Raw genomic sequence first — 13,865 nt, 5'->3', positions numbered from 1 at the left:
GGCCGCGATAGGCCTGCGTTTCTATTATGACCGGTTCAGACAACAGGTCTCCCACAAAGACACAAAAGTCACACAAAAAAAGTACATTAATGCAAACAGAGGACGTGAGTGTGGGGAATCATAATTATAACAGCTCACATGTCTGCTTCAAGCCTCGGTCCTGTTTTTATATAGAAAATGCTAAACATAAGCAAGACCAAACACAGGATTTATTCAAGAATGCAGAGTAAAAAAAAAAAAAAAAAGTTTGGACTTCAACCCCACGCTCGCGCGACCGCCAACCTACAAACACACGCCCGTGTTTCTGCCTCTTTATCGCACTCACACATTCCTGCAGGTTTCTTCACCTCTGTCGAGCTGCAGACAAACTATTTGAGTCGTAGAACAGCGATTCCAGTGGTTTCCCTGCTCCGACTCACTCCCTGCTGTAATCCAGCATCGCTGGTTCCCCAGCGAGGGGATTAGGGAGCTTTGGTTGCATAATGTGAAGCATTTGGTTGGACTCACCTTTGCCACTAAAGCCTACATGTGCAAACACACAAGAAATGCAGATCCCCTGTCCAACACTAAGCCTTCGGCTGGTGGAGCTTCACAGGTCAGACCTCAGTCCAGACACGAGCGACAGCGTCTGATGAAGAGCCCTCATCTACGGCTCACAACTCCATGCAGGACAAAACGCAGAGATTCAAACTCACCGCGAGAGAGAATGAGACAGAAAAGGAGAAGTGGGAGATGAAGGAAGAAGAAGTGAGTCCACAGACAGAGGACGACGACCGGAGAGAAACAGCTGACACACAAACAGATGCTACGTGGACGAACAGGTTCAGGTTGTGAAAAACAGGCAAGATTCTTTCTCCCGAAGAAACACACACACACGCACACACACATACACATGCACACACACGCACGCACGCACACACACACGCATGCACACACACGCACACACACACATGCACACACACGTGCACACACACACACACACACACACACACACACACACACACACACACACACACACACACACACAGCAGGATTTACTCTGAAGTCTAGACAAAAGGAATTTCACTTTACTTTAGAAATGTGCTCCTTTTTTTACATCTTTGCAGGAAGACGCCAACAACGTGTTACTTTGATCAGAAACTTCAATAAACTTAATTGAAGTTGTTTCATGTCAACCCTCTGGGATGAAACACTCCAGGACTGAGCTCTGTACCTTTTATTGTTAGATTATTTATTATTATTTTATGATCTGAATTCTTGGACAACGACAACAAACAGCCGAGTTTCCATTAATTATTAGGCTCCACGTTCCTCCTGCTCCGCTGGACGCTTAATAATAACACTGACCTTAATCAGCGGCCAACAGAGCCTCTCTCTTCATTCATGCACTTCTCTGCCTTGTTGCTCTCAAACAATTCCTACCTCTCCTGCCAACGTGCGTCACCGCCGAGTGGAAGCGATCCGAGGGACGCGCGCACAAGCTCTCCGGACGCCGCAGCGAACGACGCCGGGGACGCGTTTCCCCAAAGGCCGCAGAACGGCGGCTGCTGAACGGCGGCTGCTGAACGGCGGCTGCTGAACGGCCGCGTGCACCCAGCGACCAGCTGCCGCGCTGCCGCTTCTCCTCACATCTAGCGCGTCGCGCGGAATGTGAGCGCCGCTGCAGCGGTGCGGCGCGCGCCTCGCTCCCTCTCTCTCCCTCTCCTCCTCCTCCTCCTCCGATGCATTCCCTCCTCCTGAACTTCTGAACGTCGGACTAATCATCATCACGAAGCCACGCGGCGAACGTCACGTCGCATCGGTCGCCGCCGCGCCGCGCCGCGCCGCGCCGCGTCCTGGCGGTGCTGGTGCCGCTGAGGCCTGCACGCGGGCGCGGAGTCGGCGTCGAACGGTTCGTACGAACACGGCATCCGACGCGGCCCGGGCGCATCTTACCCGCTCGTCCATCTCGGCGCAGTGAGCGGGTCCCGGCGCGGCGTCGTCCCTAACGACAGCCTCCGCGGACATGGCAGCGGGGAGGAGGGCGCACCGGCGTCTGCGCGCGGCGGGGGGAGAGAGAGAGAGAGAGAGAGAGAGAGAGAGAGGGACGATGCGCTGCGCGGCTCCTGTCACCAGCTGGTCCACGCTCAGCGTTTATTCCTGATGGACGTTACTGCTGGACGAGGGGGGGCAGGTTGACTGACTCACGTGCTCCGGAATGTAAAAGTGGGTTAGGTCGTAAAGACTATTCCCCACAAAACTCATTTTTTAAACAATATTGTCACTGTCCATGCTGCAGTTCCCACAGTCACCACAAAATGACACCAGCGTCCACGTTTTGGCTTTTATTGTCAATCCCCAATAAAATTGTAATAAATCAGCAGAAACTTGAAGGAATGATTTCCCCTGATCAAACATGTCTGTCAGCTGAAGCCTATTACTGTACTTTTCACTGGTGACACTGTGAACAAACGTTTCAGTCGCGGTTTCACTAGGAACTTTGCTTCTTCCTCAGAGAAGGTTTCTGTTTACGTGCATTTGGAGACACAGCGTAGATTTTTCCTATGTGCATTAATCAGACTGTACAATCAGCAACGTTAACCTCCCACACCACAGCTGATAACTCATGCAGACATTCGCTCTGTGCAATATTTGTGCAAAACTGTGCAATATTTACATTGTATTTATACAATAACCTATGCTGTGACTCCATTCCCACTCTGACCACTGTCCAGTGTTGTACTGGGCTCAACTCAACCTATTGTGAATGACTGCTGCTGTACTTTTTTTCCCATTATGCATCATGCTTTATGCTGTTGTGAGATGAAATTGTCCCATTGTGGCACAACTAAAGGCTTTCTCATTCTTATTATTTGAAACAGTCCATCCTGACCAAACAGGGACATTTACAGTGTCTGTACATGTGGCACTTACTTTCATACCACACCGTGACAGTGATTTGGCCTCAAATAGGTCATTAGTCCAAACACAGCGCAGAAGCTGTGGGAAACTGAAACAGAGCATCGTCAGGAGACAGAGAGAAGTCCACAACCTGCTAAAGCTAATGCTGCATTACAGACAAACACTGTTTTTACCCCTGGATGTGACAGAACCCTTAGTCACTGTGTGCAGAACGTACAGATCAGGTTCTCTGCCATTAGGGTTCAGTCTCAGGGTTCAAGCTCTCATCTGGCATTTGTAGAACAGTGCAGTAACCACTATTGGTGGTGAGGTGGAGGGCAGGGTTATTTCTAGGATGACACATTTACTGAATGCTCATTTTAACCTGGTGTTTGTGTTACAGAGGGTGAGGAGGGCTGATGGTGAGCAAAACCATGCTGCAGAGGGTGATGAGGGCAGTGACGGAGGACACAGGCAGGAGGTTCAGAGCAGAGGACGAGCTGCTGTATGGACTGGATCTGGCCACTAGATGGCGACACCTCACCGACAGAGACCACCTCAACGTTCTCGTACAGACATTTCATGCAGACACTTTTCAAACCCTCAACAGCGTCATGTAACTGATCTCACGGTTTTTAATCAATTTTATTTGAACCCACTTTGTTGAACTTACACAAATGCTTGATTCCACCAGAGAGTTTCAATAGATAAGATATAGGCCAGGATCGAGTCCGCATCTGGAGTTACCTTTAACCCAACTGCATTCTTATCTTTGGACCACAGGGAGCAGGGGGTGCAGCTGAGGGATGTGTCTTGTTTTGGCTTCACTTCACCGACTTCACTGACGCCTCCGGTGTTTTTATCAGACTCAGCTCAGGAGTTTGTCTGTTGAGTTTGTTTGGAACCATTTATCAATCAAAACCAAACTTCCCTGCAACGTTAACCACATTTTAATGATAAATTAAATTGGTTGTAGAGTCTGAAGCAGCTGTTTCTTATCAGTGAGTCAGATTGAAAGTTCTCTACTTGTCCTGGATCAGTTCAACTCCCTCACTCTCTCTCCAAGATCCCCCCAGTCTCTCCCCTCGTCCCCAGAGCCCCTTGTCTCTCCCTCCCTTTCCCTCTCTCCCTTCAGTACCAGAGCTGAGCGTGAGGCCAGACTCCTGATGACAGGTGCTGCTGTGGAGGCTGGAGAACCTCATCCAGGGTTTCCTTGACGACAGAGACCAGGTGATGACCATAGGACCTGGAGAGAGTCATTCCATGTGTTTCCAGAGGCTCGGTGCAGTAGGTCATCACCTGAACAGTGATTTACCTGAGTAGTAGCAGTGACATAAGGTGGCGATGATCTTAAATGTTGCATGTTAACACTACATCTGTTCATGACGCTTCTTCCTGCAGCCTGCACCTCTCTGATGCCTCCAGCCTCCAGAGGAGACGAAGAGGAGCCTCCGGATCCCAACCACACAGAGGAAGTGAGTGGATCGCTGCTTCCTCTGTGCTGCCGTTTGGAAGCTTCATCTCACTGTAGGTCTCCCTCTGAGCAGAAGAGAAGAAGAATCAAGAATTAGTTTCAGTAGAAGATGTAGAAACATCTGATACAAGCGTCAATAAATCAAGTTAATGTTAAACATATAGCCTTCTTGGTGTTGCTTCATGTTTAAGTTCCACTGTGAGATTGTGACTTTGTTTCTGCTTAGGGTTTAACACCTGTATGAACTCAAAATATTGCTACAGCACACAGTCCCTCAGAGCAGATCCAGACTGAAAACAGCAGCTGCTCCAGACTCTGCAACCACGTATGATCAAAATTCATTTGATGTGATTAAACGTTGCAGGGAAGTTAGATTGTTTTTGGTTTTGGATGGCGAATGTCAGTCACAAATGCTGCCAGAATGTTGAGGTGGTCTCTGCCAGTGAGGTGTCGCCATCTAGTGGCCAAACCTGTCCATACAGCAGCTCGTCCTCTGCTCTGAACCTCCTGCCTGTGTCCTCCGTCACCGCCCTCATCACCCTCTGCAGCATGGTTTTGCTCACCATCAGCCCTCCTCACCCTCTGTAACACAAACACCAGGTTAAAATGAGCATTCAGTAAATGTGTCACTCTAGAAATAACGTGAAAAACGTTATTTCTTATACATGTAAAGAGAAGTGGGACAAAATGAGACAAAAATGCTTCTGATCAAAAGATAGTGGCTTTAATCACATTTTGGCAACATAACATGACAAACATCTTACTGGTTTAACTGGTCTCATACACGCATTAATAGTGGTGACTTGGTTTAGGCTGCAGAGCAGGACAGGCCACTGTTTTGAATTGAATTCAGTGTTCCGCCCCCTTCTGTTCTGGGTTCTGTTGTGGTTCGTTTCAGCAGGTGGCAGCAGACAGGAAGTGGTCGTCAGAGCAGAGTGGCGGCACCTGTTCAGGTGGATGAGGTCATAAATGGCTCCGCCTCAGTGATTGCAGGTCTCTCCTGCACCTCCAGGCGTCTGCGTGGTTTGGTTTGACTGCACACAACACTAACACACATCTCACCTGTCACTCATTCAAACACTCCAGATTCTGAACCTACTCACACGCCACATTTATGTTTGTTAGTTATGTTAATTGATTTACAATAAAACTGAGTTAATCAACCCTGACTTGCGTCCTCTTTGTCACAGCAGTATAAACTGTGGATCTGCTGAGTCCTGGCGTCGTGTCGTGACGTGGCATCACTACGACCACTGCAAAACTTGTAGCGGCTCGTCTTTACGAGTTACGTCAGATCAAAGCAGAAAAAGCAGCCGCAGCCTTAACGAGGCGGCGCGCGCTCCCGCGTACAGCGGTCGCTGGTTAGCAGACGGTCGCTTTACGGCTCCACACCGGCCTGAATTTAGTGAGACGAGGTGGAAGGACTTCATCACAGGAATGATGGAAGGTGGAGAGAGGGATGAATAGAGGGAGGGAGACGTTGAAACGCAAGTAGTGAGCGACTGTTGGGCTCAAACTCGGGTTTTAGGACTATTATTAGCTCTCAGGCCCACGTGCTGTTTAATCAGTCAGAAGTATTGAGTGCACGCTTTAGTCAATTGGGCCAAACACGCGTGTGCTACATTCAACCGGCACCAAGTCGACAGGTTTATTTAGCCGATTGGATTGTTCTGCATCGCTGTTCTGTTCCAACCGAGTCAAACGCCGTGTAACTGGGTGAAGGTTGAGGGAATGCGTCTGATTAGGCGTCTCCAACAGACGGGGATTAAGCTCTGAGTCTTTAATTATTATAAAGCATACGTCAGCACATCTCCACCCATTGGAGGCGCGTGGGACGTCCCGCTGGGTGAGTGCGCTCCGCGTCGGGCCCGGTCAGACGTGGGAGACGCGGACGCGGACGCGGATCGGCAGCAGGAACTGAACAGCGCCGTCCTCCTGAGTCAGTGCCACGACGCTGACGCACGAGCCGCCGGCACAGCTCCGACAGAAGCATCCTATGCTATTCTGCTCAAGATGGCGGTGCAGGCAGCGGAGAAGGACGGCATAGTGAGTATTTGGAGCGTGCGGGGGACGCGGGAGCGGCTGGAACGCGTTGCTCTTCGTCTCCCGTGCGTGCGGGGACGCGGCTTCCAGCTCACGCGCCGTTATGCCGCTGATTATGAGTGCGGAGCCGTGCGCGGCGCATTCACGGCGCGCGGAGCCGCCTCTTTCATCTGCCGCCGCGGAGGAAAGAGGAAATCCGATACGCTCGTGCGGGAACGCTTCGGCGGGTCGTGCGGTCGCCCAGGCCGCTCCGCCGCGCGTGCTTTGATCGCGTGCGGCCAATTTGGAGCTCCAGGCCAATTTGCGGGGTTACGTGGCGCCGGCGGGTCTGCTCATTGTTGGGTGCCGCACGCCCGGCCACGCTGTGTGTATTTGTGATGACAGGCCCGCAGCCTCGTGTTGCGTTTTTAGCCCCGCACAGCTGACGTGAGCCCGTGTTTCTTGTCCCCGCCGCTGTAGAACGTGGAGGACGACCACCTGAACGACTCGCTGGGCAGCGCCGGCCTCATCTCGCCTGACAAGGAGGACCTGTCGCGGCTCCTGGTACGTGGGGCCTTGTGTGTTTACTCAACGTTCAGCCGCGTCTGTGCGTGATCACACGTGTGCTTTTCACAGACGGTGCCGTTCAGCGGACGCATCCGCGGCGGCATGCGACCAGGAAAGAAGATCATCGTGATGGGCATCGTCGACCTGGAGCCAGAAAGGTGAGATAAGAGCAGCGCTTATCTGGAGACGGCTTCACCTCACTGCCTCTGAACAGCATGCCATTCATTGTTAAAGCAGCCACAGTGGTGGGGGCACGGAGGGAGCAGCTAGGAAGCACGAAGGGAGCAGCTAGGAAGCACGAAGGGAGCAGCTAGGAAGCACGAAGGGAGCAGCTAGGAAGCACGAAGGGAGCAGCTAGGAAGCACGGAGGGAGCAGCTAGGAAGCACGGAGGGAGCAGCTAGGAAGCACGAAGGGAGCAGCTAGGAAGCACGAAGGGAGCAGCTAGGAAGCACGGAGGGAGCAGCTAGGAAGCACGGAGGGAGCAGCTAGGAAGCACGAAGGGAGCAGCTAGGAAGCACGAAGGGAGCAGCTAGGAAGCACGAAGGGAGCAGCTAGGAAGCATGAAGGGAGCATGAAGGGGGAAACTAGGAAGCATGAAGGGAGCATGAAGGGGGCAACTAGGAAGCATGAAGGGGGCAACTAGGAAGCATGAAGGGGGCAACTAGGAAGCATGAAGGGGGCAACTAGGAAGCATGAAGGGGGCAACTAGGAAGCATGAAGGGGCAACTAGGAAGCACGAAGGGAGCAGCTAGGAAGCACGAAGGGAGCAGCTAGGAAGCACGAAGGGAGCAGCTAGGAAGCACGAAGGGAGCATGAAGGGGGAAACTAGGAAGCATGAAGGGAGCATGAAGGGGGCAACTAGGAAGCATGAAGGGGGCAACTAGGAAGCATGAAGGGGGCAACTAGGAAGCATGAAGGGGGCAACTAGGAAGCATGAAGGGGGCAACTAGGAAGCATGAAGGGGGCAGCTAGGAAGCATGAAGGGAGCATGAAGGGAGCAACTAGGAAGCGTGAAGGGGGCAGCTAGGAAGCAACTAGGAAGCGTGAAGGGAGCAGCTAGGAAGCAGCTAGGAAGCGTGAAGGGAGCAGCTAGGAAGCAGCTAGGAAGCATGAAGGGAGCAGCTAGGAAGCATGAAGGGAGCAGCTAGGAAGCATGAAGGGAGCATGAAGGGGGAAACTAGGAAACATGAAGGGAGCAACTAGGAAGCATGAAGGGGGCAACTAGGAAGCATGAAGGGGGCAACTAGGAAGCATGAAGAGGGCAACTAGGAAGCATGAAGAGGGCAACTAGGAAGCATGAAGGGAGCATGAAGGGGGCAACTAGGAAGCATGAAGAGGGCAACTAGGAAGCATGAAGGGAGCATGAAGGGGCAGCTAGGAAGCATGAAGGCCTTAAATAAGCAGTGACAGGGCGGTTCCTCAGCAGCCCACACAGAGGAGGGGAAAAGGGAGCAAGGCCCCGTGAGGCCGGCTGTTCGGGTGTGTCTTCACCCTACATGGAAACTTGTGTCAAACTTGGAAGGAACCTCCCATGACCTCATCGTGTTCAGTGGCTGCTGCTGCTGCTGCACCAGATTCAAGGCTCGGTTCATGTGAATGCGCTGCTGGACGAAGCTCCGTCCGGTTCCGGGCGTTTGTGTGTGAACGCGTTCTCATTAACGCCGCCGTCTCTCCACTTGTTCCTCCCTCAGCTTTGACGTGAGTCTGACCTGCGGACGCGACGCGGAGAAGGAGGCGCCGCCGTACGACGTGGCCCTGAAGCTCCGCGCCCGCTTCAGCGACCGGCAGTTCCTGCGCAGCGCTCGGGTTTCTGGGAAATGGACGGAGGAGGAGGCGTCCACCGTCTACTTCCCCTTCATCCCCGATCAGCCGTTCAGGGTAAAGGCGTTTGCATTCAGGGTCAAGTCTCGAGTCCAGACAGGCAACAACAGCGGCGCTGAAGCGTTCAGGTTGTTGAGCCACAGCCTAAACGCAACTAATTTATCCAAAGCCGCTCATTTGAAAGTGAAAACGAGGGTGAATCCACTCAGCAGTTCAGTTTACAATAGGCTCGTTTGCTTCTTGCGCGTCCAGCAACAGATCAATGGTCAATCAGGAAAAGCTCTGCATAATCGAATGGGTGTGTTTCAGTGCACGAATCCATAACAGACGCACCTCTGTTCGCACGAGACAATAATATTTAGTAGTTGAAGATAGAAAATTAGATTATTGACCTTATTAATGCGACTTTACTGGTATTTATGCAGTAAATCCTCCCATTAGAAACTGGGAAAAGCGAGCAGCTGGATTCTGGACAGATGCGCTGGAAATGGAATCCTTTTGTCGTCACCAGGATGTTACAGGCTCCTCCTGAACGCAGCGTTCGGCTCTTCGAGCTTTAGCTCTTTAGCTAAATTTAAAGGCCGTCTTTGCCTCCAAGTGCCCTGAATAGCAAGCGTTTGCAGGCGCTGATGTGGCATTTACAGTGAGGCCTGGTGCGGTCGTGTCCAGTCCGTCGTCCGTTTGGAGCCGTGCTAACGATGCAGCTGAAACGGGTTCCAACAGCTCGTAAGAGGCAGAGACTAGTAGAAACGGGCGAACGAGGCAAACGGGAGGCGAGCGGAGCAGATGATGCGTCAGCTCGGTGACTGCTGGGGGGTGGAGCAGACCCGGTAATGGTTCTGGGCCTGTCATTTTCTGCTCTGTTAATTCAGAATGTGGACATGAACCCAACACATGGTGCCCGGCTAAAAATACAGTCTAGCAGTCACGCTAACGCCAGTTGCTTTTAAATGGGGTCGTTTCTGGTGAAAGGAGACCTGCTCCTGATTCCTCAGTCGGCCCCGTGTCGTCTTATATAAGGCCGCCTCTGATGCCTTGGTGTTTGTGGGGGGGGCAAGCGGGTCGGCACCGTCATGACTGTCAGAAGCTGGAGGCCTGAGATTAAGGCTTCCTCCGACACATGATGAGCTGTGGTTTCCTTGCAGGAAGCCTCCTCTGTTACTGGTTTCATCCAAAGCGTCGACCTCGGGCGCCCGATCACGCTGCAAGTTTCCTTCCAAACAGAGCTCTGGCGCTGGGTCACAGGAAGTTCACGCAGACCCATCATTGGGAAGTGTTCTAATGACAGTGGACCCTTCAGCTCTTCACCTCTCCCTCCTTCCCTGCAGGTCGAGATCCACTGCGAGCACCAGAGGTTCCGGATATTCGTGGACGGACACCAGCTCTTTGACTTTTATCACAAAGTAAAATCGTTGTCGTCCATCGACACAGTACGGATACAAGGAGATCTACAGATCACCAAGCTGGGTTAACGCCCCCTCCTGTGTGTGTGAAACGAGGACTTGATCACCGATGACCGCGCACGCACGCGTCTGTTACGTCATCGTCCACGTCCCATCATGCAACACTGCAGCGGCGGAGCAACTGGAAAGAGGCTCCGGCAGTGACAAGTTAGAATTTCTGTTTTTCTGCTTCATTCATTCCTTTATTTCTGTGCGACCGGGATCTGATGTGATGAATGTGTCTGCTCCATCTTCAGGTATCCTTCATTGTAGCTGTAGTTTTCAGTTCAGGGATCCAACAGCTTATTAATAGTGCATTAATTTATTATGTTGAATTATTTAGAGATGCAGAGAAAGAAGCAGGTGTGGACTGCTTGAAGGATGGCGCATGAGCAGCTTGGATGTTTTGATCAGTTACTCAGGAAAAATATCACTTGGCAGTAAATCTGTAGGCAGTTTTCATCAGTTTTCTAATGGGTGAAAGCTTAAAACCTGGTCACTTTTTTTGAAAAATATTTCAACCATGTTTAAAAGAAAATGTGCAGCGCGTGGTTAGAAATACGGGAAAATGTATATTTGATTTTCACCCAACAGCAGTAAATATACCGGACAATTTTAAACTATTGAACTTGGACCGTGGTTAAATATGAAGACGGAGCCATGTGGCTCCCACAAGCAGATTTGTTTTTATAACTGATGTAACAGATCTGAGGTAGTTGAACCAGTAGTGGGACGTGTGTAGAGTAAAATGGCCTCCTGATCATGTTGTAGTGTTACGCCCTGATTTCTGTGTTGATGCGTCTCCAACTCCGTAGGCTCCTCTGCTTTCCCTTGGGTTTGTTCCAGTTGTCATGGTAACGTGCCACAGTCTCACCGACCTAAATACTCATAAATGAGGATTATACCATGACGCGATGTCCCATACTGTACCCGGCGGCTGTGTTTGTGTTCATCGCTGCCGCCGCTCTCTGTGCGGAGGCGTTTGTTTGGTGAACAGGAAGTGGACTGTTCCCTCAGTGGACGAGGAGAAAGGGCTTCTTACCTGCTCAACAAACAGAACTGGCCTTTTTCCATCCATCAAATAATTCTTTGTTTTGGAAGCAGGACCAGATCCAGATTTTGTAATGAATGTAAAGTGCTTGTTTCAGTAGTAGCGTAGGTGTAGTGATGCACACAGTCGTCCCTCAGTGTCACAGTTCTTTGGTGTCTGGTACTGAATCCTGGTTGTCTGCTCTGCTGCAGCGGAGGCAGTTTAAGTCCAAACGCTTGTTTCCTTCACTGAGGCAGAAAGGAAGTTATAATGAACACTGTCAGCGGAGGTTGTCATCAAACAGTATTAAAGCGATGCTCTGTTTACAGTATCAACATTTAAGAACACGTTGAACTAGTTCACTGCATAAACCTGATTTCTGAAGGATGTTTGAGATGTGATTTACGACTATTAGAGGGTATAAATAAGGTTTTACAGCTAGATGGAAGTAAAAGCTGACCTTTATTTTTATTGGTAATTTTTCCTTTTGATGTTCGTAAAAATAGGTTCAAATGGTTCCTTTTTAAAAAATGACCTACAGTATAAAATGTTACTAAACAATTTAAGTTGAACAGTGGCACAGATTTTTGCTGAATCAGGGTCTTTTGGCTGAGATGAACTCCTGCACATTCTGACACTGAGTCATGGTTTCCGACATAAAATGCTGCCGGCCCAGAATGACCCGGTTCATGTTGACCTATTTAACAATCCTTTAATCTAAACAAGCTAATGAGAAATTCAAGGCAAGGTGTCAGTGAAGCTTCCTTTTTTTTTTTTTTTTTTTTTTTGTCTTAACAGCAACAAAGACGGAGATGTTCATATTAAAATGTATTATTTCCTTCCACACGGCAATAAGATCTTTGCTGCAGCACTGAATGCTCTTCGTCCTGGTTGCTGTGGACAGGGTCTTCCTCGGATTGTTGTTTTCATTCGGCAGGCGCTGTTCTATTTCTGACCCAAACAGGAAATGAGAGCAGTTTGGTATGAGAGCAGAAAGAGTTCTTTTTTTTTTTTTTCTTTTTAAAGGATACCAGCCAGTGTGATGCATCAGTATGAACAGATGTGTACAGATGTGTAATTGTGTTTTCTCTAGATCCGTCCACGCTGCAGCTTCCTGTAATGACATGTTAATGTATCTTCTGTGTAAACACTGTTGTGTGATTCAGGTTCAGCTCGTCGACTCTTGAACGTGGAGCTGAACTGGCAGCACTTGGTGTCAACAGCTGCAGTTCTGTTGTTAGGAAATATGTGGGAGGGAGATGAACCATTCAAGACTCACTCAATTAAAGGGCTTGGACCAGGAAGCGCTCTGTGTGTGTGTGTGTGTGTGTCTAGCACATTGTGGCACGTTAGCGGTACATATGTTCGGAAACCTCAACATTTAATCTGTTTCTTCCCAGATCAACAGATCTAATGATCCCACGTCTTAAGAATAACCTTGGAAAATTATTATTCTTTTGTTCTACAACCCTTTAAATGCAGCTGAAAAACTGAATGTGATTCTCTTGATTGTTATCTGATTTAAAAAAAAACAACAACAAAAGGGTGGAAATACTGTTGAACATCCTCCATTCACCAGCACTTTGCTTAATGTAGTTTTTGAGGGTGACTCGTTGAAGGAGCAGCTCGTCCGCCGTGTCCCTGCTTTCTGGACTTTGGATGTACATATTCATGAACGGGCCTCGCGGGCTTCGTTTTAACACGACCTGGTGGAGTCGTGACTTTAAAGCATTTTGTTGTGCATGTGAGCTCGTAACCAGCGACTGTATTTGAGTCGCCAGTTTTTGTTGCTGTGCTTGGTTAAAGCCAAAACGAATGCATTTCAGGGGCAGATTCAGCTCTTTTGGACCTTTTTTTTAAGCCAAGTAATTAGGACAAAATCTTATTCCGTTCTCGTCTTTGAACAGATTGAGTGTGTGAACACCGGACAGACTTGGATGCACAAAACATGTAAAATAGCAAATTCCAACTTTACAACGTGCTGAAGGCAAATTCATGATTGACTCATTTTTAGAAGGCGATCTGAGTAGAAGTAGCTGATGTATCGTGTGGTTGTATAATCATGTCATGCTTTCTATTTATTACAGTGTAACCAGCAGGGTTGTGTGTGTTTAAAGTCATACCTTCCTAATATTACTGTTTATATGAAGAGCTTTTTTATAACGGTGTCTTTTTGTTCAAGGTTCTGATAATATTATTGTTACTACTACTACAAAGTGTATTTTCCTGTAATACACGAGAACATGTGTGAAATAAGTGTTTGATCAAACTGTGTCCCTTTTGAGAATGCTTCCGTTTAACCGGATCCAAGGTTAACTGTCATTTTGATGAGTGTTTTGCAGGATGTGAGGATCACCAGGCTCTTTGTCACATCTTTGATCTTCTGCACATCTTTCATGTCACCCAGCATCACGTTGGCTCTGTGCGCCGGCTGTTTGATCTGCTGTTTGTCAGCTGCAAAACAAGCAGGAGAGCGGGTGCGAGCACTTCTGAAACTAACAAAACAGACGACCCTTTCATCCGTTATTGTGAGAATAATGTTTTTTCCTTGGCGCGTTTGTAAAAACAGCTGCTTTGCAGTCCAATAAACTTCTCATCTTGGAACCGATCTGTTTTGTGGGTTTTCTT

The 13,865-nt window shown here is 49.4% G+C and overlaps 2 protein-coding genes and 2 long non-coding RNA genes across 9 annotated transcripts in view; 2 read left to right on the top strand and 2 right to left on the bottom strand.

Annotated features, from left to right (window-relative positions):
• Window positions 1-2,089, bottom strand: part of abch1 (ATP-binding cassette, sub-family H, member 1) — an 11,624-nt gene extending 9,535 nt beyond the window's left edge. For 2 of the 5 annotated variants that reach the window (XM_055502774.1, XM_029127578.3), the window contains exon 1: window positions 1,936-2,089. In XM_055502774.1, the coding sequence (XP_055358749.1) occupies window positions 1,936-2,007 (72 nt within the window). In that variant the 5' untranslated portion in view covers window positions 2,008-2,089. Of the gene's footprint in view, window positions 927-1,422; window positions 1,820-1,935 lie in introns of those variants that run through there. The other 3 variants (XM_029127580.3, XM_029127579.3, XM_029127581.3) reach the window with 3 other exon arrangements.
• Window positions 2,090-3,970: 1,881 nt separating this feature from the next.
• LOC121201677 (uncharacterized) lies at window positions 3,971-4,511 on the top strand. 2 transcript variants are annotated; one of them, XR_005896715.2, is made up of 2 exons: window positions 3,971-4,110; window positions 4,282-4,511. It is a non-coding gene; the product is annotated as an uncharacterized LOC121201677 (long non-coding RNA). The 2 variants fall into 2 exon arrangements; XR_008692665.1 differs by having other exon boundaries at window positions 4,039-4,167.
• Window positions 4,072-5,553, bottom strand: LOC121201678 (uncharacterized). Its single transcript, XR_005896716.2, has 4 exons — window positions 5,119-5,553; window positions 4,825-4,936; window positions 4,289-4,419; window positions 4,072-4,195 (listed from the first exon to the last, which is right to left on the bottom strand). It is a non-coding gene; the product is annotated as an uncharacterized LOC121201678 (long non-coding RNA).
• A 271-nt stretch (window positions 5,554-5,824) lies between these two features.
• Window positions 5,825-13,845, top strand: LOC114842085 (galectin-related protein-like). The gene is made up of 5 exons (XM_029127583.3): window positions 5,825-6,400; window positions 6,857-6,940; window positions 7,013-7,101; window positions 8,636-8,822; window positions 10,094-13,845. The coding sequence occupies exons 1-5, from the start codon at window positions 6,368-6,370 to the stop codon at window positions 10,235-10,237; spliced, it is 537 nt and encodes a 178-aa protein (XP_028983416.1). The 5' UTR covers window positions 5,825-6,367; the 3' UTR covers window positions 10,238-13,845.
• Window positions 13,846-13,865: the final 20 nt, after the last annotated feature.

Source organism: Betta splendens, chromosome 15 (assembly GCF_900634795.4).
Source record: "Betta splendens chromosome 15, fBetSpl5.4, whole genome shotgun sequence".
Lineage (NCBI taxonomy): Eukaryota > Metazoa > Chordata > Actinopteri > Anabantiformes > Osphronemidae > Betta > Betta splendens.
This window is presented reverse-complemented; position numbering and strand designations above follow the sequence as displayed.

What these genes read in the sequence shown, in the direction of transcription:
- LOC114842085 (XM_029127583.3), top strand. Translation starts at nt 6,368, where the DNA reads ATGGCGGTGCAGGCAGCGGAGAAGGACGGCATA. An exon ending in AGGACCTGTCGCGGCTCCTG is followed by an intron (nt 6,941 to 7,012) that starts GTACGTGGGGCC and finishes TGCTTTTCACAG; the next exon opens with ACGGTGCCGTTCAGCGGACG. An exon ending in TCCCCGATCAGCCGTTCAGG is followed by an intron (nt 8,823 to 10,093) that starts GTAAAGGCGTTT and finishes CCTTCCCTGCAG; the next exon opens with GTCGAGATCCACTGCGAGCA.